This window comes from Enhydra lutris, unplaced genomic scaffold (genome assembly GCF_002288905.1).
Source record: "Enhydra lutris kenyoni isolate GAN:26980312 unplaced genomic scaffold, ASM228890v2 scaffoldscaffold19, whole genome shotgun sequence".
In the NCBI taxonomy this organism is placed as follows: domain Eukaryota; kingdom Metazoa; phylum Chordata; class Mammalia; order Carnivora; family Mustelidae; genus Enhydra; species Enhydra lutris.
This window is the reverse complement of record NW_019154103.1, coordinates 7,089,302-7,116,602: the sequence shown is the minus strand read 5'-3', so window position 1 is coordinate 7,116,602 and position 27,301 is coordinate 7,089,302. Positions and strand designations below refer to the sequence as shown.

Here is a 27,301-nt window from a genome sequence, read left to right as displayed (position 1 = left end):
TACTCTTATATTTAGGTAATGAACTCATCTGGATTTGTTTTGTGTGAAATGGTATCAGATGGAGAGCCAAAATTCCTATTTCCTTTATGGGACTGGTCAATTTCTTTCTGGCACTTTAAATGTCTCCTTTATTCCATATTAGATTTTCATATAGACAAATTCTGCATCTGGACTGTATCCCATCCATTGAATTTGTATTCCTATGCCAATGTAGTCCTGCATTATTCACTATAGTTTCAGGATATGTGTCTGAATCTGGTAGTGAAAGCTCTTTTTACTCTTCTTATTTTTCAAAAAATCCATTGGGTTTTTTTGGTGTGTTTTGTTTTGGTGTTTGTTTGCCTATCTGAGCTTCTTTATGAGTTTCACAATAAATTTGTCAAGTTCCATGAAATAATAAGGAAAAAATGGCTGTGAGTTTAATGGGAATCTTCCATACTACCCTCTCAATTTTTCTGTAAAGCTAAAATGATTAAAAAAATATCTATTTAAAAATGAAAAATGAAAAAAGGAAGGAAAGAAGGAAGGGTGGGTTGGTTGTGGCTGGGATGGAGGAAGAAAGGGGGTATATGATGTGAGATGAACCTTGAAAGATAAGAAGGAGCCATGTAATGTAAGATTTATTGGACACATCAAGACTTTTTCTTTCTCTATCTGAAGAGCATAAAAAACCTATAAAATATTTTACACAGGGGACAAATATATTTGACTTTATGTTCCAGAGAGTTCTATCTGGCTGCAGTTTGTAGAATGGATTTTGCGTTCTAGAGTGAATGCAAGTAGACCAGGTAACAGACCAGGTAGCTTGGACCAGGGTGGTAATGGTGTAGACAGATTTATGAGAAATATAGAACATACCATCAATAGAGCTTGAGAAACTGATATTCTTTTTGCCTTCTTTATTTCCCAATTAGAGTTGCCAAAGATTTGTCAATTTTCTTGGTCTTTCCCGTGAGTCAGCTTTTGATATTATCAATCCACTTTACCACTGTTTCTAATTCATTAATTTTCACTTTTTTCTTTATTAAGTCCCTTAACAACCATACAATGTTACCTTTGGCTGATGGTCTATTCGATAGCAAGTCTGCTGGAATTGGCGTATCTCTCTGATGATGTGTGATATCTGAGAGAGAAACCATCACAACAAAATCAAAGCCCAAGTATTTCCTTGTATTGCAACACATTCTTCCAGGCCCTATCCACAGGTCATCACACACTTTCTCCAGTGAAATGTCAGAGCCCTGCCCTATCATTTTCTATGCCCAGCCAGGGCTGTCTTGTCCTTCCATGAGCCACATGAAATGCAAACGGCAAGAAGATACTGACTTCACAATCGGGAACAGCTGGCACTGGGTGACCTCAGGTCCAGCAGTGGCAAGCTCTTGGGTGTTACTGACCTTGGGCTCCTTGTTCTAACTTGGTGCTTAGAACCTGGTTGTCCAGCAAGAAGCCTTCAGCATCTGTCTGTCACTACCCTGTCTCAGGAAGTTATTCCTGGAGCTTTATTGCCCCACCCCTTTGCCCAGACTGCATGCAAGCTGAAATACCTCTGCTGAAAATTGCATCGATCAGTCACATCAGCAAGGAAACCCAGTGTCCCCCATCCCTTCTAGCTCAAAATGTAAAAGCAAACAGTGACCTCCGTGACTTAGCCTCTTCTCTCGAAGCCACTGACGTCACTGAAACAGGCTTCTGATGAAATGATCACCTACCATTCTCATCTTGGAGAAATTAACAAGGCCTTCTTCGGTAAAGTTTGGTGTTCCCTCTTCAATAAATGCCAGGTCTGTCAGGTACATCCCCAGATAAGGAACAGCTGGGGGGTTACAGCTGCAAAACCAAGAGACACTGTTCTCAAGCTCATTCACACAAATAGCGACTCCCCTCCCGTGTTTCACAGGAAGCAAGCACGCTGCTTCAACCCTGAAGAACAAAGTCTTTTAATTCTGTCTGCACAAGCACACTCACGATATTATGAGTTTTCAGTACATCTCACAACACAATAGAACAGAAAATTATAGCCTGTGTTGTACCATGTGCCTGAGACAATGGCATATTCAAACCACAGGATGTCTTACAGACAAATACCAAGTATGTGCTAGCGGTACTTGTCTGCGGTACTTATGCACGGGCCGCGCTTCCCCAGGGAGTAAGAGCATGGAGGAATCTTCAAGAACTGGGTAGAAAAATCAATGTCATTAGAGCTTGTAAAGCTTGTTTTCTGCTTTCATTAGTGTTTCAATGTTTTAGAGGGTATAGACCTAATGAATATCACCACTGCACTCTAAAGTGATGCCTTCTTTGTTGTGTTTTTTGATGGGGGGTATCTTGGTCTTCTCAAAGTCAAGAGTTTGGAGGACACAGGCGTTTGAGCCAGAGAGAACTGGGTCTGAGTTCCAGCATGACCACTTGCTAAGGGATGATGGCAAACTCTGTGAACCACAGTTTCCTCGTGTGTTTAGATTAATAAATACCAAATTAAGAAACTTTTTACAGTAAAAGATGGTTTGATTTTAGAGTAAAAGACCATGATATTTTCTTCTTATCTGGGATCATCCGCATGCCACCAGTAGGTCCACAGGACACTTACTGTATGCACAATATTTCAAATGTCCCGAAAAATCAGGAAAATACCAAGATGATGGAAGTTGTTGCCCATTTGTTTTTCTTTTCAAAGCCAAGAAGGAGGTAGGCCACTATTTGTATACTGTATACATTTTTAAAATACATTTCTGAATTATAAATGACTTAATAATTAAGATAAACTTACTTTTTAAGGGTTTCTCTGAGATTTTTAAATCTTCCTTCAGATGAAACAGTTTTCTGAAGCTTGTCCATGAGAGCTTTTGTCTGGAAAGAAATGAACAACTTAGCTTGCCGTGAAAACACTCCTGTGGTTTGACAAAGAGATCCTCAGTTCCCTTCCAGAGTGGCAGATGCTGATGCCTTTATCAGACCGTTGTGATGTGATATGATTTTTGAAATACGGACACGGGGCATTATGACTGAATTTGATGTTTAAAAAAAAAACTTGTGGAGAAGAGAAAGTGACTATACTGCTCGTTTAGCCAAAAAGTGGAAAAGGTGTAGAAAAGAAAAAGTGCGATGCACGAGAAATTAGGGACTTAAATGATCGATAAAGCACACGTTGACTTAGGGAATCTTAAATGGGAGGTCTCATGCCAGGTGGTTTTCACGGTCAGTCTTTTCGGGTGATAATTTCCAAATCACCAAGACACAGATTTGGTTCCTTAGCTATCTTCTGCTACAAACCCTTTGTTTTGTGATCATCTTTCTCAACTTGCTAGAAAAGCATAACTGACATTTTCCAAGAAATAAAACTGCTGTTGACACTGATCTGGACTTTCTCGAATGGACGCGGGAGACCGGGAAGGGGGCACTTGGGGATGATGACCCACTCCCGGTAATACCCAGGCGGGCTGGCAGGAAAAGCACTTGGAATGCCCAGTTTGCGACTCTTCAGACTACTCTGTCTCGGTATGGGGAACAGCTGCACGCTTCATGACAGCTTTCAGAATGACTCAAAGGGGTACCTTCCCCACCCTGGTTCCTGAGGACTCTGGAAGAAGATAGCCAGCAAGGCCTGGGGAGGGACGGCGGGGTGAGGAAGACGGGATGGGGCCTGGGTGGGCTTCCTGCCTGGCCCAGAGCTGGCCTTGGGCTGAAGGAAGCTGTGCAAATTGAGTCTGTCCTAGAGCCACAGACCGAATTTGGTGGGCTTCAAACTGCCCAGTCTACCATGCCTTCTGGATGTCTCCCTGTCTGGACTCAGATCTAAAGAAGAGAGAGCCGCAGAGCAGACGGTGTGATGAAAGAATCTGAAGGAGGCCATATCTGTAACCAGGCACTCCCGATGGTGACTAGACCCAGGTCCTGGGCCCGGGACGATAGCCTAGCACTTCTTTGAAAGCCACTTGGAGTGATGCATTCATGGGATTGAAATGGTATATTCTACTTAACACCTCTACAGGTGGTACATTCAAATTTGAAAAAAATATTTAATATCAGTCTTATCACCCCTATTCCAGGGTCAGTTATCCCTAAAGCTGCATCCTGTCAAAGACATGGGTATCACCTGAGTCAACAACAGGAGAAGTTTAATGTTTTCTTTTCTTTTTTTTTTTAAAGGTTTTATTTATTGGACAGAGAGAGGACACAGCAAGAGAGGGAACACAAGCAGGGGGAGTGGAAGAAGGAGAAGCAGGCTTCCCGCTGAACAGGGACCCCAATATGGGGCTCAATCCCAGGACCCAGGGACCATGACCTGAGCCGAAGGCAGAGGCTTAATGACTGAACCACGCAGGCACCCCTCTTTTTTTTTTTTTCTCAAGTTTTTATTTAAATTCCAGCTAGTTGACATACAGTGTAATATCAGTTTCAGGTGCAGAATTCAGTGATTCATCACTTTCATACAATACCCGGTGCTCATCACAAGTAACCTCCTTAATGCCCACCACCTGTTTAATCTACCTCCTCCCTCTCTTGGCCCCCCCACCCCCGCCACAGTCCACTTTCCCTCCAATAACCTTTAGTTTGTTCTCTACAGTTAAGAGTCTGTTTCTTGGTTTGCCTCTCTCTTTTTTTCCCTCACAATGTTCATCTGTTTTGTTTCTTAAATTCCACATATAAGTGAAATCATATGGTATTTGTCTTTCTCTGACTGACTTATTTTGCTTGGCATAACACTCTCTAGCTCCATCCATGTCATTGCAAAAAGCAACATTTCTTTCTTTTTTGTGGATAATATTCCACTGTGTGTGTGTGTGTGTGTGTGTGTGTGTATACATACATTCTGCATCTCCTTTATCCATTCATCAGTCAATGGACATTGGGCTGTTTCCATAATCTGGCTATTGTTGATAATGCTGCTATAAACATCAGGGTGCAGGTAGCCCTTTTGAGTGGGCACTTTTGTATCCACTGGGTAAATACCAGGTAGTGCAATTGCTGGCTCACAGGACTAATGTTTTCTTAAAGAAGATTTATGAATCCCTTGGTACCAACCTCAGATGAAAAAAGAAATAGGGGAGAGAGAATGAAAGAGAAGACAGAGGAATGACTTACTGACCTTGACGAAGTGTGACAGTGTGTGTGACCAGATAAAATGCTCTTTGTATCCAGTGCCCAATGGCAAGGGTTACCATTGCCTTACGAGGAGGCAAAAGTGAGCCACAACAAGGGTATTGGTATCCAGTTTTTAGATTCTGATATAGCTGTTTGAAGCCCATTTTAAAAACAGTATTCTGACACCATTCATCATAAAATCTATCAAAAAACTAGGAAGAGGGAGTAGTTTCCTCAGTTTTATAAAAGCATTTACAAAATACCTATAGCTAGCATGATCCTTAATGGTGAAAGACTGAATGCTTTCCCCACAAGACTGAGAACAAGGAGAGAATGTCCTTTCTCACCAGCCTTATTCAACATAGTATTCGAAGTTTAGCTAAAGCAATAAGGCAAGAAAAGGAAATAAAAGGCATGAATTAGAAAGAAAGAAGTAAAATAGTTCCTATTTACAGGTGACAACGGTCTGTGTAGAAAAATCCCAGGGACTCTATAAAAGAGCCTCTAGAACTGATCAATGAGTTTGGCAAAGTTGGAGATAGAGGACAAATACCAAAAAAATCAATGACATTGATTAAATTAAAATTAAAAATTAAAACCACAGTGACATTTAAAATTTCTCCAAAGAAAATGAAATATTTAGGCATAAATCTAAAAAATTTACACAGAACTTATATGCTGAAAATTTCAAAATGCTGATTTAAGAAAGCAAAGAAATCCTAAAGAAATGGAAAGACAGACTGTGTGGACTGGAAGACTCAACAGAATAAAGATGTCAGTTCTCCTCAAATTGATTGGTTTACTGAAATTCCAATAAAAGTGTCAGTAAAGGTTTTTAGACATTTTTTTTTTTACAAAATTTATATGGAAAGTCGCAGCACCTGGAGTAGCTAAAATAATTTTACAATAAAGTGGGAGGGATATAGAAAGAACTCACAGATCTCAAAGGTAAAAAAAAAAAAAATCTAATTAAAAAATGAGCTGCAGACATTTCATTGAAGAGGATAAACAGATGGCAAACCAGCATATGAAAAGATGTTTAACATCACTAGCCATTAGGGAAATGCAAATTGAAACAATAATGAGATATCAAAATGGCTAAAATAAAAAAACAGTGATAACACCAAATGCGGGCAAGAATTTGGAAAAACTGGGGGATCCATACTTTGCTGATACAAGTATAAAATGGTACAGCCACTCTGGAAAAGAATTCGACAGTTTCTTATAAAACTAAACACAATTACCATCTGATCCAGCATTTGCACGCTTGGGCATTTATCCCAGAGAAACGAAAACTCAGAGTCACACAAAACCTATACGTGAATGTGCCTAACAGCTTTATTTGTAACAGCCCCAAACTGAAAACAACAACCCAGATGTTCTTCAAGGGGTGAATGGTTAAAATGTCCTATATTTCTATCATGAGGACTACTTAGCAATAAAAAGAAACAAAGTATTGATACATGAAATACAAAATATCAATTTCTATTGATAGGGAATTTTTAAAAAGGCAATCTCAAAATGTCATCTACCATATGATTCTATTTATATAATGCCCTTGAAGTGACAACATTTTATAGAGATTGAAAACAGATTTTTGGTCGCCAGAGTTAGGGAAGGGGCAGGGAGGAAGTGGCTATGGCTATGGAAGGTGGCAGGGGGGATCCCGGTCACAGCACTGTGTTGTATCTTGACTGCAGGGGTGATCAAAGTGCATAGCAGTAAACACACACAGGCCCAAATGAGCACATACGTAAAACAGATCGTCTGAATAAGGTTAGTGATGTTACCAATGTTAACTTTGTGGTTGGGATGTTTAGTTACACAAGAGGTTACTGTGGGGGGCACTAGGTATAGGGTGTAGGGGATTTCTACTATTTCTTCCAAAGTATATGTGAACCTACATGATCCCAACATAAAAAGGTTTTTTTGTTTTGTTTTGTTTTGTTTTAAATAGAACTTAAAAAAGCTGTGGCGAGGCCCAGGCTTTGATCACAGATAAAAGAATTTGCCTCTGGCACCAGGAGGACATGGCGGAGTCTGGAAAATTCCCTCAACGCTGTTTGAGAGGGCCGGGTAGTTATCTGCTAAAGAAGAGTCAGCCTGCCCATAAGGGAGCACCAAGGACAGGACAGCCTCTAGGAGAGGTAGGACATACCCAGTCTCAGAGAAGCCGGTGGGAGCCAGTGAGAGCTGTAGGGCAGATGAGGTCAGCTAAGGCCCCCTGTTCCTGGGCAGGCCAGGCAGAACACGAACACAAACACGAACACGAACGAACACACACACACACACACACACACCCACCCAGACACCCACGCAGGCAATTCACTGGGGCTTGGAGCCGGCAACCAAGTAGGAGAAGACTGCACCAGGAGACCAGTCAGTGCACACTGCCTCCCAGAAGCCCAAAGGAGCCCTCCCCAGCCCTCCCCAGCACCCAGGGAGGAGGCCAGGAAAAAGGGCAGCAGGGAGACTGTGATTTCATTTGAATCGTGAAAAAATCGAATGAAAACAATAGGCATGAACAAGCTGAGTCCCATTAAAAGGAAATTAAGAACACCTCCTTAAAAAAAAAAAAAAAAGAATGCTTCCTGCACACCTTGTTTTTATGCCAAAAGTTTACTACATAAATGACCAAAACCAAAAACCAAAAACCAACAACAGTGAACGTTGAGTCCCTAGGGCATTTATACGTTTACTTTGGGGAGAAAGAATGCACCCGCCAGGCACTGCTGTGTTCACTCGGAATTCACAGGCCTTCTCTAAATAATTTAGGAGACAACTTCTGACTGGCAACTGCACCGTTTGAGGTTGTCCCCAAATATGTTATAATGAATGTTTGGGGTTGTATTTGTTTTTCTAAATTAACCAATTAGAAGTGCACATGAGTGGAATCAATTAAGTGGTAAGAACACAGTAATTACCCACATTGGCACCTTTCTTTGGCAACTGAGCTGCTTGATGTGGTTAATTATTTTCTAATTCTTCATATTTCCCTCGGCTCTGGGCTCTGGTCCCCCGGCCTCTCCTCTCAGCAGCGGGTGGGGGACACGCCGGCGCTCACCTGCTTAGACACCTTGGCCCAGGTTTTCTTCAGCCTGTAGATGGCGCTTCTGTTTAAGGCTGAGGTGATCTCCAGCACGCCATTGTAGTTGTGCAGGCAGCGACAAATGTCCGCCACGGCCACCCACTTCTCTATCGCGTTGGCACGGGAGCTGACATCGGCATAATTCATTATCTGGGAGGCCACCAGGTTACTCATCTGAGACAACGCAAAAGGCAAGAGAGGCCAGCTAAGAGCCCAAGAAATGCATTCAGGCAAAGCACCTGACTCACCCCATAGAAATGTCAGGAAAATAGGGTGGCAAGGGACATGGAGGTCAATGTCCACATTTAGATACCAACTTTCTGAAGAGACTAAAATGTGTAGTAATGATAATAGCAACAAGAAACCAATGGGAACCTGTTCATCCTCAGAGTGAACAGAGAGGGACTGTTGGGAATCCTTATGTTGGGGGAACAGGTCATTTTTTTTGTTTTTTAATGAATAATTTTGATGAGGGAGTTATTTCTAGTAACTATTGAGGAAATGGAAAAGAATGAGCTAACTCCGGAGGAATGGCAAACTTTGCTGACGATGGATTCACTCCTTGGGGCCTCTCCACATGAGGTCCTTCACCCCTGACGTGTGAACCAGGAAGGCCCAATTGCCACAGAAAAAGAAAACACACTGACCCCCAAGCAAATCAAACTGTAACCTGATCAGGTCTCAAGTCAGACACATTTAGGGACAGGGGAAGAGAGAACATTTATTCCTTATCTCGCTGGATTTTCCCCACCAGAGCGAATAGGACCTATAGTTTCAAGGGTAAGTACGATTACGCTATTAGATAAAACCAAGAGAAAAAGAGGCAGCTGGCACCGCCCAACACTTAGCATACAGAAAGGGAAAGGACAGTTTAGGATTGATTACTAACAAAGGAAATGCAAGGTCTGTAATCTTATATCCATACACTGAATCTGGTGAGTGTACCGATTCTCTGACAATTCCATAGATCTTACAGTGTCTCAGAATTGTACATATTCATTAAAAAATTATTTTATACTGAGAACCTAGAATGGACTAGGCATTCTTTTAGGTTCTGAGAAAAGGAAACACCAATAAATCAGCATCCCTGACCTCAAGCCACTGAGCCTTGTTAGGCAGAAACATGAAGGGAGGCAGACACAAATAAATATCACATAATGAAAGGCAAAGCTAAGTCTTCATGGAGGGGTTTGAGGACATGGAGGTCATGGGGTTATCTGGCCTCACAGAGAGGAGGCTTCCAGAAAGAGGTCATCCCTGCCATGAGTCCTAAAGGATGAGGAGGAGCTAGCAACTGCTTTTCGTCAGAGGAGACCATCTGGAAATGGACGGAGGTAGAAGGCACAGTGTAACAGGGGATCTGGCAGTTGTCTGAGGAGCACAGGGAAGCCACAAGAGAGACACGGAAGCCTGATAGGCAGGGCTCTTGTAGGCCACGTTGAGCCGCTGGGACTGTATCCTGAAGGTGAGAGGAAGCCGCTGACCGTATTTTGTCGTGAAAGTGATATAAACAGATTGGTCTTTCAGAAAAGTTTTTTTTCTGTGACACTGTGTGAAGAATGGGTTTGGGGGCAAGGAGGTGACCGTCGGGATAGTGAGGTAGGAGCTCTCGGAGAAAAGGATGAAAGGTTAAATCAAGGTTGAATCAAGGCAGTAGGAAAGTAGGAGAAAATAGTCTGGGACATACGTAGATTTCAGGCTGATTCGTATATTGGGCAGTGAGGTGGTGTGGGTGACACAGAGTCAGAGATGCCCTCTAAATTCTGTGTTTGGGTGAGTGAGTGTGTGGTCTGGGCCACACACTCTGGGCCAAGGCTAAGAACATCGCAGAAGATGAAGAAGTAGGCGGGGCAGGTCTGGAAGGTACTAAGGATCAGGAGACCCATTTGCAATCTGTTGAAGGCACAGTGCAAGTAGCCATCCAAGCGGGGACCTGAGGGTCTGGAACCTGGGAGGGAACTTCTCATTTGATTGTTCATTATATTCCAAGTGTATGTACAGCACAGAAAACAGAAGTCCACTTCCTAAGCAGGGCCTCTGCTTCTCAGAGAGGAGCCGGAGGGCTCCTGTGTCCTGTCCCGTAGGCAGCAGTGGCATGGGTGCTCCTCGTGGGGTAACATCCACGGAGCACACGTGTAACCTGCAGGTACCCTGCACAAAGCACTGTCTTGGGAATCTACGTTGTTGTTTTTTATTGTGAGGCTGAACGACTTATTAATTTACCTACAGGGAAACCTTGTAGTCTTTTTTAACATCATTATCCCTTTTATTGTTTTTCAGTAGAACCGGAAAGGGAGCCTTCCCTTTGCCTAGCTAAGCCTCAAGATACTCCCACATATGCGGTTCTGTCAAAGGATGAAGATCATTAGAACAGAACTGATTAGGAGTCGGTGGGTATAAAAGTAGCTCCGTCTTACTGCTGGAGAAAAGCAGAGCAGGGAGATGGACCGACAGCTGGTCACCAGCACGCACAGCTGCAGTACCACTGTAATTACGCTCGAAGCGGTCCCTTCCAACCCTGGAATGCATATGCGCTGAGTGTTCAGTAATAATGAGGATGATTTGTACTAACCCAACCTTACTGTCACCAGCACCACCGGGGTCCAGTGACACATGTGCTAGTACAACTAGTCAGTGTTTCACCACGACGTAATGATGATTGTAACAGCAATACCAGCAGCAATCTATGCATTATTGAGCATTTACCAGACTTGAGTTTCATCAGAAGTGAACCTCTCATGTCTGGAAGTTAACTAGAAATTATTACATCACTGTGAGCTCTTAGAGAAGATTGAAGATTTAAAAAAAAAAACAACAACAAAAAACTTTCATCAGTTTTGTTTAAAAAGTGGGGGGCAGACTTGCTTTATTTTTGGGAAGGAGTCGTAAGACCTTGATACTCAGCTTCCTATACCATGCCCAAGTTTTATTCTTATGGTTACTCACATCATTGAAGTGCTGGCTGGTTTTCATAATGTAAGGTGTTCTTTCATTTTTATCCAGCTTCATCCACCCCTGCCCAAGAAATTCTCTGTAAGTTCAAAGCAGAACAGAAAACCAGTTAAGTTTTTAAAGTGGCGACCATGATCCTGAACTATGAGTACGAATATTATATACATTAAATTTGACCATCTCAAATGAATTTTGGCTCATCTCCAGCATTTTACCACTCAATGCCAAAAAGAAAAAGATTTTTCAATTTCCACCTTTCTCTTATAAATGTTTAGAATTTTGTCCTTATTAGGATCAAGATAAAGGCTCCTCTGAAATTGGAACACAATGACCATCACAAGAAGAATAAAGGCATTAAGTACTAACTCAGGAACCAAGACTATTTTCCCTGGATCGGCTTAAAAAAATTTTAAGCCTTAGCAGAAGGGCTGAAAAATCCATCACTACCAAAAATATTTATTAGGAACAACGTGTGTTCCTCCACTTTGCTCTGATATTCTCCAGGACGATGTCAAATCCTCGAGCAGGGATTTCCCTCTGCTCGGCCAAGAGCCCAGAACAGGACACATGGTGAAGGCCGCATAAACACTTGTTACCACTTCATACGGGGAAGGCAGTTCCAGTGGTAGGAGCTCAGCCTGCTGGAAGGTCTGTCTTCTGAGTAAGATCCCTGCCCCTTCCCTTGGCTCCCAAGCAGCCCACCAGATCACAGCAAGCAACGGACAGGCAAGCTGGGGCATACGGCAAGTGTTTTGTATTGGCTTCACAAAAGAGAACCTGAAGTGACATTACTCTGACACAGTCTTAATCCAGAAATGTGGAGTGAGTTCCTGCAAAAGGTTTTTTTGTTCCTCCAAGTTCCCGCAGGGCTGTTGGATGTAAAGGTATGGCAGTTCCACAGATGAAAATAATGGGTAGATGTCCAAGCCAGCAGGGAGGGGAGGAGAGGAAGAGAGAGTCCCAGGAAGAGACTGACCATGGGGGTTTGGCCTTTGCTCTTTCTCCTCCTCCACAGAGCTAAGTCAGGTTCATCTCCCCCTCCCCGAATCCCCACAGACTAGAGGCGCGTCAGGAGGTGGGGAGAGGCACTGTGGTTTCTTTTTCTCTTAGAGGGAGAGAGGGAGAGAGAGAGAGAGAGAGAGAGAGAGAGAGAGAGAGAGAGAAAGTTGGGGAAGGGCAGAGGGAGAAAGAGAGAGAATCTCAAGGAGGATCCATGCCCAGGGCTGAGCCCAGAGAGTCAATCTCATGACCCTGACATCATGATCTGAGCCAAAATCAAGAGTTGGACGCTTAGCTGACAGAGCCCCTCCCAAGTGCCCCATGGCACTTGTGGTTTCTAACTCAAGACTTCAAGTAGTCACTGGGTCCTTTTGGATAGCCAATAGTCCACATTTCATTCCCCCCAACCTCATTCATCAACGGAGATGGGGAGGGTGAGAAGATACACCATCTAAAGAACAGCCTGCAGGGCATCTTCTGGCCTGGGCCCTTATGCCTCTCTGACCGCCCACCGCCGCGCCTGACCCCCCAGCATCATCATGGCCTCTTCCCTACCTGCGACACGGGTCACATGTGTATCTCTTGCCCAGCCCCTCCTTTATCCTTCATTTAGCTATTTCAAGGACGTGGGCCAACAGTAGCCATTTGTCCAAAGACCTTGCTTGTGGAGCTCCTGATTTTGCAGTGGGAAGGGACTACAGGCCCCCTCATGCTCTACGTGAGAAGGCTGAAGCGTGACACGGCCACTTATCATGGGGCAGCTGACGCCCCAGGGCTCTGCTCTGCACGCACTCAGGGAGCACTCCATAGCGGGAATCTAGCCACACTGTGTCGCAGAGTCTCATAGGTCAGCAATACCTGTTGACTCGTGGGAGCGGGTGAGGAGTTGTAGCCGAATTCCCAGATTTTACCCATCATCAGTGCTTCTCAAAGTATAGTCAGATCACACAGTAGCATCTGGGATTCTCATGGAAAATGCCATTTTCCTGGCCTCAAACCTACTAGAACCCAAATCTCTTAAGGGGATATCTAGGAATGTACATGTTTAACAAGCTTCCCAAAGGACTGCGGGCACCACGCAGTTCGAGAACTATGGTTGCAGCCATAGTGACGTTCCTATAATCAAGGGGGTGAGAATACAAAGAAATTCCCATTCCATGGAAACTGCTACACAGAGAGAAACATCCTGACAGTCCCCGGTGTCTCCAAAGCCATATTTCTAACATAAACTGGGACCAAAAGGCATTGGAGTCAGACCAAACCACCCTAAGATTAAGACTCACACCTCTGTGCACACACATCTGCCTGAGGAGTAATGGCAGCTCTAAGCCCCCGGGGCCTGCCTGAGGGGCCAGCAGCGGGGAGGGCCGCACTCACTCGTAGGGAATGCTTCTGAAGACGATGTGGTCCAGGAGGGTGATCTGCTCAGCCAGCTCCATGGCTGACAAGGTCTCAAAGCACTCAGCCTTCGGACAGTCTGCCTGCAAGAGAGGAAGGTGGGGATGACACGCGCTGAGACCCCGTGCCCGCAGCCGCTCAAGGACAATGTCCCTCAGGGATTCCAGCCTCGAAGACAATGGCAGAAGGCTCGGAAATACCAGCCAGCATTCACAGCAGGGACCAAGTGCTGACCCCCGAGGCGAATCTAGGTCGTCTCACTGTGCTTCACCGAGAACGGTGCTGGAGCCCCCAGTGCTCAGTCATGGCCCTAACAGTGCTCACCTTTGAGAGGGAGTCTGCACACAGTTGTGCTGGATGAGACCACGGCTGGACTTACCAGTTGAATTATATCCTCTAATTTTAGGTGGATGTCATCTTGATCATCTTGGGAAAGGGCCCTAAAATAAATAAGTAAGTAAGTAAGTAAATAAATAAATAAATAAATAAATAAATATATCCTCCATGAAAAGAAAACAGGCATGCCAGGAATGAAATGACCATGAGCAGTTCGGTTTTCCCTGGCTGGCAAGCTGGAGGGTTTGGGGTCCACAAGGCTGTGCCGCCAGCTGGAGGCTCCAGAGACATGAGCTGGAGACGGGAGGTCAAAGAAAGAGAAAAACGCATGTGTTAAAGACACAGGAGGATCGCTGAGAGGGCTGGCTTAGCCCAGGGAGCCAACTTGTTACATACAAGGTGGTAAATAAGACACCCACCATCAAAGCCTCCCCATCCCCGTGCACCTGTGCACCAGAAATTCAGGGGAGTTCCTGGGGGACAAGAATTTGAACGACACAAGGCAGCAGCCAGCAGGTAAACTCTTTTCCCTTGATTCCCAGATGGCCTTTCCTGAGACACATTTGGTGCTGTAGCCCCACACACATAGCTACTCAGCTCACAATATATTTTTTTTTCTAGTGATGAATGACTGCATAAATACCTAAGTTAATTAATCCTGAAGTGGGTGCTGGTTTCAGAGTGGGAGTGATATTTCATGTCCAACAGAAGTTCAGAGTCCAGGAGAATGATACTGATTATATAACTTGCCATCTGGGCCAAGCATTTTAAGTTCGCCAAAACGAAGGCATGATCATATATTAGAAGTAATAAAATGTTTCAACGCTCCCAAGCCATGTAGCCTGTCTCCTAGAGGGGGGTAGTTTTCAAAGAAATAATGACGTGATGTTCACAGTTCTCTGAACTGATGAAAATAAAACTCAAAAATACGAAATCGACAGAGATGGGTGACTGTACACTCCCCACGTGCTGGCCACGTGTGAGCCATCGGACATACACTCTCTCGTAGCGTAAAAAGTTCCTTCCAAGTAAGCACTCTGATCTCCATTTCACAGATGAGGAAACCAAAGTTCAGACGAACTAACTTTCCCAGGGTTCGGTCAGTGAGCTGTCCTGTTGCTCTCGCCTGTCTTAGGCAGTCATGTGAAGGCACCTCTTCAAGGATCCAGCACAGAACACATCCAAAAAAGCCCAGTCTCCTTCCTCTCTCTTCCTCTCTTACAAAAGCTCTTGGCTGTTCACCAGGGAGAAGATTCCTTCTAGAGTAAAGGAGTGGCTGTCTTCTTGTCAGCAATGAGCCGTATCATTTGTCAGCGGAAAGAAATACTCATCACATGAGAAAAGGCAGATGAAGGTGAGGAAAAAAATAAGCAAATGCAAGTCTTTCTCCAAAGACTATTAAATCACACTTAAGGATTCCACATAGGGGATAAAAGCAGCTCTTTCCCAAAGTTTATGTCATTCTTTCCAGGGTAGTCTAGGTTCCTGGAGAGAGTTCAGTAGCCACATAACTATCTGTACCGATGGAAAAGATCTTTCTTTTTTCTTTCTTTTATGACGTTGGGCAATTGTTTTTCCTTGGAAAGAAGTGGTCAGGATGTTGGTTAGCTTCTATCAAATGTTCCTTTCATCAGTGATCTCACGCTAATGTTCCAAGATGTGTCCTGGTCCTGTTCAATTATCTAATGTCTTCTCTTTTCCCAAATGCCTATTGATGCTTCTTGGGACTTTGTGAGGTTTGTGGGTAACCTTTTCATGACCTAAACCCACTCCAGCTGCCCACCCATGAAGTCAGTCATCGCTTGTTTTTGTTTTTTGGTTGTTTTTTTTTTTTTTTCATTTTATGGCATGTTAGTTGTCTACCAAGATCTATATCTACATAGATTCAGAAACCAGCTAGTCAGACAACATTGGAGAGGAAGTGGTATTTTAGAAACAGAAAAGTCTTGAGCAGAGGTCTTTTTTTTTTTTTTTTTAAAGATTTATTTATTTATTTAACAGAGAAAGACAGTGAAGGAGGGAACACACAAGTGGGGTAGTAGGAGAGGGAGAAGCAGGCTTCCCGCCGAGCAGGGAGCCTGAGGCGGGGCTTGATCCCAGGACGCTGGGATCGTGACCAGAGCCAAAGGCAGACTTAACTGACTGAGCCATCCAGGCACCCCTTGAGCAGAAGTTTTTAGTCACAAACAAGACAAAAAACTATGTATGCCCTTTAAGCTTCTTCATTATAAAGTAACCCCTGTGAGACAGAAATGGTTTATTACTGGGAGCTTTCAGTTTCCTGTGTAAATGTAATGTATGTTTAAATACATTTCGTGTTTACATCTCGGTATTATACAGCTTGACTGCAATACCTCTCTAATGTCAGGGCTCCATTTGACTACAGTGTGATATGTCTTTATCTCTCACAGCCACAACTTGTATTCGCTGGGAGGTATGTTCATAAATTTTCCCTTAGAGGGAAGGTCTCTCTACCTCTGGCCCAGCTCCAATAGAGGACAGACGTGTTTCTAGTCTTCAGACTGTCTTCGTGCATTAATGGACAAGCCAAGACACTGGGCTCCTTTCACATCTCCCAGTCAGCGTGATCAGTTAAAAATATGTGCATTTATAACGAAATGCCAAATAAAACATTTAAAAGGAAATAGGATTATTCACGTTCTGCAACTGGAAAAGTCCTCTTACAACAGTGGAAATCAGATAGGCTTAAAAACAGAGCCAGGAGCAATTGGCCTCTGTCCCTAGACTGGTCCACACTCTCTGGGCGGACTACATGCTGCTGAGACTGGCAGGCTTACGCCCATGGCATGACCTGCCTCCGTCTCTGCTCCTCCTCACTTTGTGATTGATTTAATTGCTTGTAGCGTCACCTGCTGGGACCTGCCAGACCACCCCTTCCTTCCTTTGCTTTCTTGGGCATGGCTTTCCTTCCTTCCAGGCTTACTTGAGCCCATTGCTACCTATGCTCTGGCATATTTTTTTAAAAAGTCAGATGTCCACAAATGCATGGAAACCTTGAGTACTAAAGTCTCCTGGTTTTGGTTGGAAATAATTCCCTGTTTGTTTCCAAATTAAGAAATAAAGTAACAGGGCACCTGGGTGGCTCAGCGGGTTAAGCCTCCGCCTTCAGCTCAGGTCATGATCTCAGGGTCCGGGGATCGAGCCCCGCATCCGGCTCTCTGCTCAACAGGGAGCCTGCTTCCCTCTCTCTCTGCCTGCCTCTCTGCCTACTTGTGATCTCGCTTTCTGTCAAATAAATAAATAAAATCTTAAAAAAAAAGAAAGTAACAGAAACATCTTTATAATTTTCCACATAATTATTATTATTTTATATAATTGTCATATAATTATTGTAATTTTCATATAATTATTAAATAATCCTTCTGATTATTTATTATACTCCATGATGGTATTTTTTTCACAAAGAATTTCATGAATGAATCATGGCATTCCATCAGTGATGGTTATATTGAGGTCTTACCTCCTACTCTACTTTCTAATCATTCTGACATGATTTTAAAAATATAAATATGGGGGCGCCTGGGTGGCTCAGTGGGTTAAAACCTCTGCTTTCGGCTCAGGTCATGATCCCAGGGTCCTGGGATCGAGCCCCGCATCCGGCTCTCTGCTCAGCAGGAAGCCTGCTTCCTCCTCTCTCTCTCTGCCTGCCTCTCTGCCTACTGGTGATCTCTCTCTGTCAAATAAATAAATAAAATCTTTAAAAAAAATATATATATATATATATAAAAATATGTAAATGTCATACATATAAACACAAGTATCTGTATGATAAGTTATCAAAAACCTGAAAAATTAATGTATCATTATTCCTCCTATAAGCACAATCATGTGCTGGGGCAGGGACCCTTAAGCTTAGTGCTGGTGGAATGAATTACTTGGCAGAGGGACTTCAATCAAAGATCAGTAGTTTTCTTGCACCGGGATTTTTTCCTTTCTTTTTTTTTTTTTTTTTTTTTTTTTTTTTTTGCACAAATCTATTCATTCACTTGTTGGGTAGATAAGTTAGTGTCTCCAAGACCCAGCTGACCCAACTGGGACTCAGGGTCTGGCTGTTTGCTCAGCTAATGGGCTGGTGACCCACTGGTATCTGTCCGTTTTAGTTGATAGGCTCAGGGCTAAACAAAGACTTTTGTTTGTTTTGGCCTCATGGGAAGAAAGGAGGTCAGAGGTAGGAGAATGGATGGTGTGATATATGTTCTCTGCTTGGCTCTGTGGGTGAATTTTGAATGGTTATGGTGAAAGATGTAGAACCAGGAGCCAAAGGATCTATTTTCACCAGAGACCTAAACTCTTGGCTGGGTGAGGCGCTCAGGGGTGCATGTGGCTTAGGGATGGGTTGGGTGGCATCTGGGTCAGCTTTTTGATAGGGAAATTGTGGCTTTAAAGCCCTGTCAGATAGCATTCTTGTTAGAAACAATGGTGACTCTGATAAGGTCTCTCCCTCAAGTGGTGTCTGGGGCAGGGAACCTGAATAAAGACGCTGAGGCAGAAAAATGACTGGGTTTGTTCCAGAGCACACATTTCTTGGGACTTTCGGAATACTTTGGGAAGATTTTGCAAGGGACCAGAAGTGTGGCTGGGCAGCTGGGGCATCCCATCAACAGAACTGCTTTTTTGTTTTGCTTTTTACTTCCTTTATTCTTTTACAAAATAGCAAGTGGTTTAGGACAATAGTTTCTTTTGTAACAACTATATTGAAATATAATTCCCATGTTCAAATAATTCATCCACTTGAAGTGTACATCTGAATGATTTTTTTATTGCATTCATGTCTTTATGCAATATTAAATTGACTTTTAATGTTATAATCTCTTTGGTGTAGACAAGGTGATGAAATCTAAGGAAAGCTGAGTTTGACTAAGACCTAGCTTGGTTTTGCTTGCTCTGTATTGCCTTGATGGAAGAAAGTATTTTTCCCAAGAGCTGCTGTCAAAGCTAACAGTAATAATAACAGTAATAATAAATGTAGCAGTAAAACAACTGCTACTTATGTTTCAGGTGTGTTAACCTCTTTGTACAGATTATATCATGTGATCGTCACAACTCAATAGTAGGTACTACTAGTCTCATTTTATACATAAGGGAACTGAGGTTTAGACTAGTTAAGAAACTTGACAGCTGTAAGGAGCTGAACCAAGATTTTATCTGTGAATCCTGCAAAACTTAGAATCAAACTCAGCTCCATGTCATTCTCCCAACTGTACCATCTACTAAAATTTCTATTTCTTATTGATCCCACACCTTTAATTCTCAGGTCATCTATTCAACAAAAAGAGTTAGCACAGCTTAAACCTGATAAACAGTAAGGCCTGTAATGGTAAATAGGATTCATCTTAAGGGCCAACTCCAATCAATGACGTGCCAATTAACGGAGTTCTGAGCTCACCCACTGGTACAGGCAGAAAGCCCTCAGGATTGATTGGTAATGTCTGGCATGGGTGTTGTGAGGGGATGGGCAGCATGTTTGTCAATCCTGAGAGTCTTTCCCAGTCTGAACACCCTCACTTCCCAGAAGCTGCCCAGTCAAATGTCCCTGGGGGCATAAACTTCTAGAAAATTGTTTCAAAATATCAGTGTTTGAAATAAAAACAGCATAATAAAATGTTTATATAAAGAAGAGAGGAATAGTAATCATTCACAGATACCACTTATCCACTGAAACCAGGCTTTATCTGGAAATGTATTTACAATTTTAAAATCTGAAAATAAACACAGTAACAGAGGCCCTAAGCTTATTTAGGTGTTTTCATAGGATGGAAAAAGGTGAAGAGGGCTCTTAATAGATTCTTAGAATTGCCCTAATAAAACACCACAAACTAGATGGCTTAAAACGACAGAAATTTATTGACTTAGAGTTCTGGAGGCTAGAGTCCAAGATCAAGGTGTCGGCGGGGCCATGTTTCCTCTGAAGCCTTTAGAGGAATCCTCCCTTGTTTAACTTCTAGTGGTTTGTGAGCAAATGGCATTCCTCAACCTACAGCTGTCTCACTCCAGTCTCTGCTCCATCTCCCTGTGACCATTTTCAGTGACTCTCTCTTCCCATGGCCATCTTTCATGTCTCCCTCTCTTCCCATGGCCATCTTCCATGTCTCCCTCTCTTCCCATGGCCATTTTCCTTGTCTCTCTCTCTTCCCATGGCCATCTTTCATGTCTCCCTCTCTTCCCATGGCCATCTTCCATGTCTCTCTCTCTTCCCATGGCCATTTTCCTTGTCTCTCTCTCTTCCCATGGCCATCTTCTCATAAGGACACCAGTTATAGTGGATTAGGGGACCATGCTACTCCAGTATGACCTCATCTTAATTAATTACAACTGTAATGGCCCTATTCCCAAATAAAATCACGTTGTGAGGTACTCAGGGTTTGAAGGTCAACACACCGTTTTGGGGCAGACACACTGCACCAGCAAGAGCCCCTAAACCAAAGAAGGGTCTGGTGATGGGATCTTGAACTGATGGAACTAAGAAAGACTTAGGAACCAATTGCTAAAATGTTGCAGGCCAAAATACTGGCATCGCTGCCTTGGAGAGTGGCTTCTGAAAACATGGTAGACTGAACTAAGATGGATTCCCTCTATACACTGAATTCTGGATAACAAAGAAACAATATAGACAAGGTCAGAAGAAAGAAAGGACTCTTTCCAGAGATTGTAAATGGAACTAGAAGCCAAAATGGTAAAGAGCCACCAGGTCTAGCAGATAGATGCTGGGCTTCCCATCCCCGAGTAGGACTAACCATATGGCCAGGAGCCAGGGGGAGAGCAGTAACTGAAATGTCTGCACAAAGCCACTGATGGCCATCCTCCTCCTGTAGAGCAGATGAGAGATACCTCCACCCATCAGTTCAAGAAGCTACAGGAAAGCTTGTTATCTGCTTGGATGCTGGGTATAATGCCAACCACAAACCATCTCTTGTGGGAAACCCAAAGTTCAAGCTTTTATCGCACCTACCAGCTTTTATACAACCTACGTGATGCGGGAATCCCAACCTGAGAAGTCATCAGTAAAACTGGTCCGGGACCAGTGAAACAAGCCAGAGAAAACATATTAACTACCACCTGGCACCACATCCACAAACCAGGGGCATGGGACTCTCACAGAAATGCTACCACCCTGCTCATAAACACGGGCTTATGACCAACAACCAGAAGCGATGGCAGGAAAGCTGCTTCTCTCTGCAGTGCTTGCTGGGGTCACAGGGGAGGATCCTCAAGGCATCCTCCTTTTCACTTTTGGTTCGTCAGGAAGCCACTGTCGGACCACGGACAGGAGCAGCTGCATTCCCGCACTCCACAAGTTATGTGGTCCCCTAGGAGAGGTCGTCCTGAGGCCACAGACACCAACCTGCCTCAGAAACGAGAAGCAGATATGTCACACTCTGCAGTGACAGCAGACTCCTGGCAGCCCCCAGAAGTCTAAGAAACATCTTCCTGGTCTGACAGGATTTTATTTTCTAGAACATCGCAGAAATCAACCCACGTCATTAGGAGGTGCCTGCAACCGCGTTTTACCTCAGGATATTTGCCGTGGCTTTCCTTTCCTGGGGAAGAAGGTCTGGGTCTCGCAAAACTTCTTCTAGCAAATTGAGGACATTCATCTTTAGTTCGTTGTTGAGTTCAAAATCCTATAAAGTAAAATGCAGCTTGTAAAATTTTAGTTGTGAAGGTTTTAGCTCTATGACACATGACACCATTTCTCTTGATAAATTCTCTAGAAGCTATGTATAGAAATTAACATGTATGGACCCTAGGACTGCTCTCCCCACCAGAGATCCTGAGTTCACTGGTTTGGGATGGGGTCCTATTGTCAGTATTTCTGACAGGCTCCCCAGGGGGTGGGAATTTCTCAAAGATACACGTGCTTCCCTTAGCCTGAACCACCAGGCCTCCTCCCACATTTACTTCTATTTATCTTGCACATCTAGGAAGTGATAAACTTTTTCCCAGGAGCTTCTTAATTCAATCCTATGGGATAAAAGGGCTTTGCTCTGATGCTCCCAAGGTGTCCCTTACTGTAACCTGCTGTATTGTAAAGGCTGAAATAAGGGTCTGGTTTCCCACTGGACCATGTGTCAGATCAGTAACTGGGGCATAGCAATAGCTCAAAAAAAAAAAAAAGATCTGTTGCAAGAATAAAATCTGTCATTTGGGCAGTGACTTAAGAACCTCCGTACAGACAGGTGAACAGTAAAGAATAAATGACATGCACAGACTGATGGGGCTGCCTTAAGCAAGCCAAGGAGTGAGACTGAAGGGGTGCCCACTGGGCAAAGCTGGGTATCAAAATGAATCATAAGAGTGATAAGTAATAACCCAACTAAATTAAAACAACCTGTAAATCCCTAGTGGTGCTCCCAAAGACATAAATAGGTACATACAGAAAGAGGGTAGAAGAGAATTCTTTATAGTAGAATTCCAACTAATAAATGCAAAGAAACAAAAGAGAAAAAAAAATCACCATTTTGCCCAAAGCAGTAATAACTGATCAGGCAACTGACTAGATGCTGAAATTTATTGGGAGACAGAATTAACAGTGCCAGAGTACCCTTCGGCCCCTGCCAGAAACGATTTGTTAATTACAAAGAGAGACTCCAGCAGAGATCACCTTAACAAAGTGATCAGTTACCATCACCCATCACGGAACAAGCCCACATCAGGTACCTACTAATGTGATGCTCTGTGAAAATCATCATTTATTTTTTTCCTTCAAAATGCATAATCTCACATTTGCATTGTGAGGAAGCATTGTGCTCTTCAAAAATGTTAATGCATTGAAAGACAAAGAAAAACAGGAACTGTTCCATTTTATTTTATTTTTAAGATTTTATTTATTTATTTGACAGACAGAGATCACAGGTAAGCAGAGAGGCAGGCAGAGAGAGGAGAAAGCAGGCTCCCTGCTGAACAGAGAGCCCAATGCGGGGCTCGATCCCAGGACCCTGGAATCATGACCCGAGCGGAAGGCAGAGGCTTTAACCCACTGAACCACCCAGGTGCCCCGAACTGTTCCATTTTAAAGGACACCGAGGGGACCACGGCTCCATGGGACAGGTGAATCGGGGATTAGATCTGAGGTCAAGGGGAAAATGACATAAAGGCATCACTAGGACAACTGGCAAAAGTCAAGATTATGTACTAGTTGGGAACAGCATCAATGTTAAATTGTCCTGAATATGATCATTTTCTCGAGGCTGTTTAAGAGCAGCTCCCTGTTTGGGAGGGCAGGGAGGAGACAGAAAGAGAGGGAGAACACAAATACGGTGAGCACGTTAATTATTATGAGTGACCGTAGAAGGGTATCAGTGTTCTTTGTCTTATTCCGGCATTTTTCTCTTGATGTGAAGTTTTTAAAGGTAAAGAGTTGGAAAAAAGAAGTAAAAAGGTAACATCGTGTTTCTTACACTCTTTTATTAAATGCATTCTTATAATACACTGACAGGCGGCACGCTGGGATGGTCAGGTTTTCAGAGACGATATACACACTGCTAGGTCCCGCTTGCAAGGTCCTGACTCTGAGAGACTGTCTTTCTATGTGCAGGCGTCATGTACGTGCATTTCCCCTTCTATACAAAGTGACTCATTACAACTACATTTTAACTTTAAGGAAGGAAATTTTGAAGCACTGACATTCTGAATTCTTTTAAATGATTAGAGAAAACATTGCTAATTAGAATGAATCCAGCAAAAAGAAAACAGCACACACTTCCTATTTTAGTAAATTAGGGGCAAAAGGATCCGTAATTTCACAAACTGCAGACAATGCGACAGTCTGTCCTAATTTGAGTTGGATATTTTTGTGCCTCAGTTAGGTGGAAAACTGTGTAACCAATTTTTCTCAGTATTTCAGTTTTACTGCCTGACAATGAGTATCACTTCTTTGGAACAAGAGCCCCCCAGGCCTGGGGCAACAAGGAGGTTAATATCTCTTAGCATTCTCAGGCTTCCAGATGAAAGGTTTTCCTAAAATTTCATCTATTTATTGCCCAACAGCTTCTTGGCTATTGGTTTTTCTTTTAAAATACATGCAAGTAGGGGTGCCTGGGTGGCTCAGTCAGTTAAGCAACTGCCTTTGGCTCAGGTCATGATCCCAGGATCCCAGGATCAAGCCCTGCATCGGGGTTCCCTGCATGGTGGGGAATCTGCTTCTCCCTCTACCCCTTACCCCTGCTCATCCACGCTGTCTCAAATAAATATATAAAATCTTTTTAAAAATATATGCAAGTGGGGCACCTGGGTGGCTCAGTTGGTTAAGCGAATGCCTTTGGCTCAGGTCATGATCCTGGAGTCCCAGGATTGAGTCCCACATCCAGCTCCCTGCTAGGCAGGGAGTCTGCTTCTCCACCTGACCTCTCTCCTCCCATGCTCTCTCTCGTTCTCGCTCTCTCTCGTTCTCGTTCTCTCCCTCAAATAAATAAATAAAACCTTTTAAAAAATAAAAAAATGTATGCAGGGAAAAGGGAATGTAAAAAATGTATGCAGGGAAAAACATATCTTGCTACTGTGTTTTTAATTTGTCCAACCCCTCCTGCATTTCAAGGCGGGGGTAGTATTTGTAAACAGGTAATAACCCCACTAACTTCAATCTCTGAGCACCACCAGAGGATTTCTCAGCCATCGGGAGTCTGTTTCCTTAATGAATATTAGTATTTATTAGTGAGATGATAAGAGTCCTCCCGTAGCTGTGTCAGTCTCTCTAACGATGCACATCATCTGACGATCATAAGTGGCTTAGTGGGAAGGACATCAGGTCAGTGTCTGATCCTTGCTGAGGGATAATTAGCAGTTTCATCAACAAGCTCCACTGAGTACCTGCTTTGCCCCATCCTGGGCTCAACAGGGGAAAACAGCTCTGAGACCCCAGGACGGCAAGATGTGTGAAAGGTCTCATTAAGGAAAATAAAATGTCATTTTATGATTCTGAGCTCTGGAAAGACTAGCTTGAGAGAGCCCTTTGGAACCTTGGTGGAATCTGACCAGACACTCTTGACGGCATGATGAAAGTTAGAGGTGAGCACTCGCTCTGCTGGTGATGTAGCTGAGGAAAGCACACTATCCAGGGACGGCTGAGTAGAAAGCGTAAGAATTCTCACGCATAGTTTCCCCTGACATTTGCAAAGGTTTTTCTCACATTCAAAGTGACCAGTTGTGCATGATTTCAGTTGTCGCTCGGCTGACCCAGGAGCTGACAAGGCAGGAACCTATGATCTTGTGTCACAGGTGGCCCATGGAGGCTGAAGGGATGTGATCATACTGGGGAGACAAGACAAGGACGGAGGTACCAGCAAGCGGACAAAAACACAGGTAGTCCCTCTGACTCCGATAACCTGTGCTCCTATCTGCCAATAGGCCCACAATTCACCACAGATTCTTCTTTTTTTAAGAGATTTTATTTATTTGAGAGCGAGAGTGCACGGAGAAAGAGGGAGAGGGAGAAGCAGACTTTCCATACAGCAGAGAGCCTGACATGGGGCTTGATCCCATCACTCTGGGATCATGACCTGAGCCAAAGGCAAACGCTTAACCACTGAGCCACCCAGGGGCCCCTCACAGATTCTAACGCAGGAGTTTTGGAACAAGGATACTTTTCTAATGAACTCTTGGGTGATGCTGATCACATTTTCAGTAGCAAGAGTTGCCACTGTGTATTTTTTTTAATTCATGCAAAAAACAACGCCTCAAAAACTGACTAAAAAAAAAATTCCAAATCCTCTGATGTACTACCTAGAATGGAAAATTTTCTTTTTTTACCAACGCATGTGAAATGCAGAATTAGCTATCTGAAAGTCCCCGTTCAAAACGTAATAGCTACTACTTCACTAGAAATCTAGAGCAGCTAAAAGCCACTTGCCCTATTTAAATCCAGAGGTAGACTATTCATAATAAGTCTGCCTGACAGCCGTTTTAAAATTATCTGGAATCTAATTTTTTTGTCGCATTTCCCCAGGCCCTGAATGGGAAATGAGAACCCTCGTTGGGGGTCGGGGGGAACGGGGAAGAACACTGGCTCCTTCTCGGAGGCAACAATCGGGGCGCCCACGAGATGGCGCTCCTGGGTCGTCCGGCTCTGCGGGAGTCCGCACCGCCTGGGTGCTCGGACCTGGCGGACTGCGGCAGAGCGCAGTGCGAGCCAGACCCTGAGCAGGGAAGTTGCCTGCTGCCGGGTTCCCTCGTGCCCCAGATCAGCGAGCCCTCCGCGTCCAACAGGAGCTGAGGCAGTCACCCAAGCTATCCCAGCAACAGCTTATGTAGGTTAGTTTTTGTTTTCCGATGTTTGAAGCAGAGATGAGGAGACAGAAGATCAGAAAGAAGAAACCACCCGGCTTCCAAAGGCGGACAGCCCGCAAAATGGGAGACTTTGACATTTCAGTCTCTGGAGAGGAGAGGGTAGTTCTTATTCCTTCAGCAGTTCCTGAGCACCTCAGTTTATGACGTCTCGGGGCGGGGGAAGGCAAAACAGAGGACAGCAGTGTGGGCGATGGGCAGCAAACATTATTAACCCCTAGAGCCTGGGGAGAGGGGTTTGTGATTGGGGGGGTGGTGCGGGGAGCCGGGCCCTGCCCCGCTGAGTCGGAGGAGAGGTTCTGGGCCTGCAAATGCAGCTCCGGGAACCCCTGCAAAGAGGGGACAGCTCACCTGGACTATCAGGGAACTCGGCAAATGCTTAGGGACAAGAGATTACCAGCCAATGACATTAGATCCCCCTCAAGACACAAGCTATGGCAAGAGGAGTTTTATTTTACCAAGATTTACTGACTCTGCTCTAACACATTTATCAGTGATTCGAAAGTCAGTATTTCCCTCACCCGGGTTAGTGGAGTTCCTGGGGTCGTTAGGGTAACTGAAACTTTGTGAGTGTTCCCCACATCCCAGATGGTATTTTATTTATTTTTTTTTTAAAGATTTTATTTATTTATTTGACAGACAGAGATTACAAGTAGGCAGAGAGGCAGGCAGAGAGAGGAGGAAGCAGGCTCCCTGCTGAGCAGAGAGCCCGACGCGGGGCTCGATCCCAGGACCCTGGGATTATGATCTGAGCCGAAGGCAGAGGCTTAACCCACTGAGCCACCCAGGTGCCCCCCCCAGATGGTATTTTAATTATGATCTAATTTAACACAGTTACAATCATTATTATTCCCATTTTACAAGCAAGGAAGCCAAGGTACAGGGAATCCAAGTATCTTGTTCAAAGTCACAACAGATAGCAAGCGGCAGATTCAGGACTCGACCCCCGGCAGTGTCCATGGAACACCTGAGTTTCTCACTGCTAACACCCGACTGTCCAAAAACAGTGGCTATCAGTGATCTAGCGCTGGTAGCTTGGGCTGAAAAGACATTATCAGATGCTGACTGCCCTGCTGGAGCTATTTCCCACCTATACTAACTAGCACCCATCTGAGATAGAGATCTTGAAACTCAGGTTTGTAT

General features: G+C 44.0%; 1 protein-coding gene across 2 annotated transcripts in view; it reads right to left on the bottom strand.

The window, feature by feature from the left end:
• Positions 1-27,301, bottom strand: part of LOC111148374 (Ras protein specific guanine nucleotide releasing factor 2) — a 250,627-nt gene that overhangs the window by 2,594 nt on the left and 220,732 nt on the right. For both annotated transcript variants that reach the window (XM_022504878.1, XM_022504879.1), the window contains exons 19-26: positions 21,389-21,501; positions 13,902-13,962; positions 13,502-13,605; positions 11,120-11,204; positions 8,150-8,347; positions 2,771-2,850; positions 1,713-1,830; positions 1,055-1,123 (exon numbers count right to left, since the gene is read on the bottom strand). In XM_022504878.1, the coding sequence (XP_022360586.1) occupies positions 1,055-1,123; positions 1,713-1,830; positions 2,771-2,850; positions 8,150-8,347; positions 11,120-11,204; positions 13,502-13,605; positions 13,902-13,962; positions 21,389-21,501 (828 nt within the window). The remainder of the gene's footprint in view (positions 1-1,054; positions 1,124-1,712; positions 1,831-2,770; positions 2,851-8,149; positions 8,348-11,119; positions 11,205-13,501; positions 13,606-13,901; positions 13,963-21,388; positions 21,502-27,301) is intronic.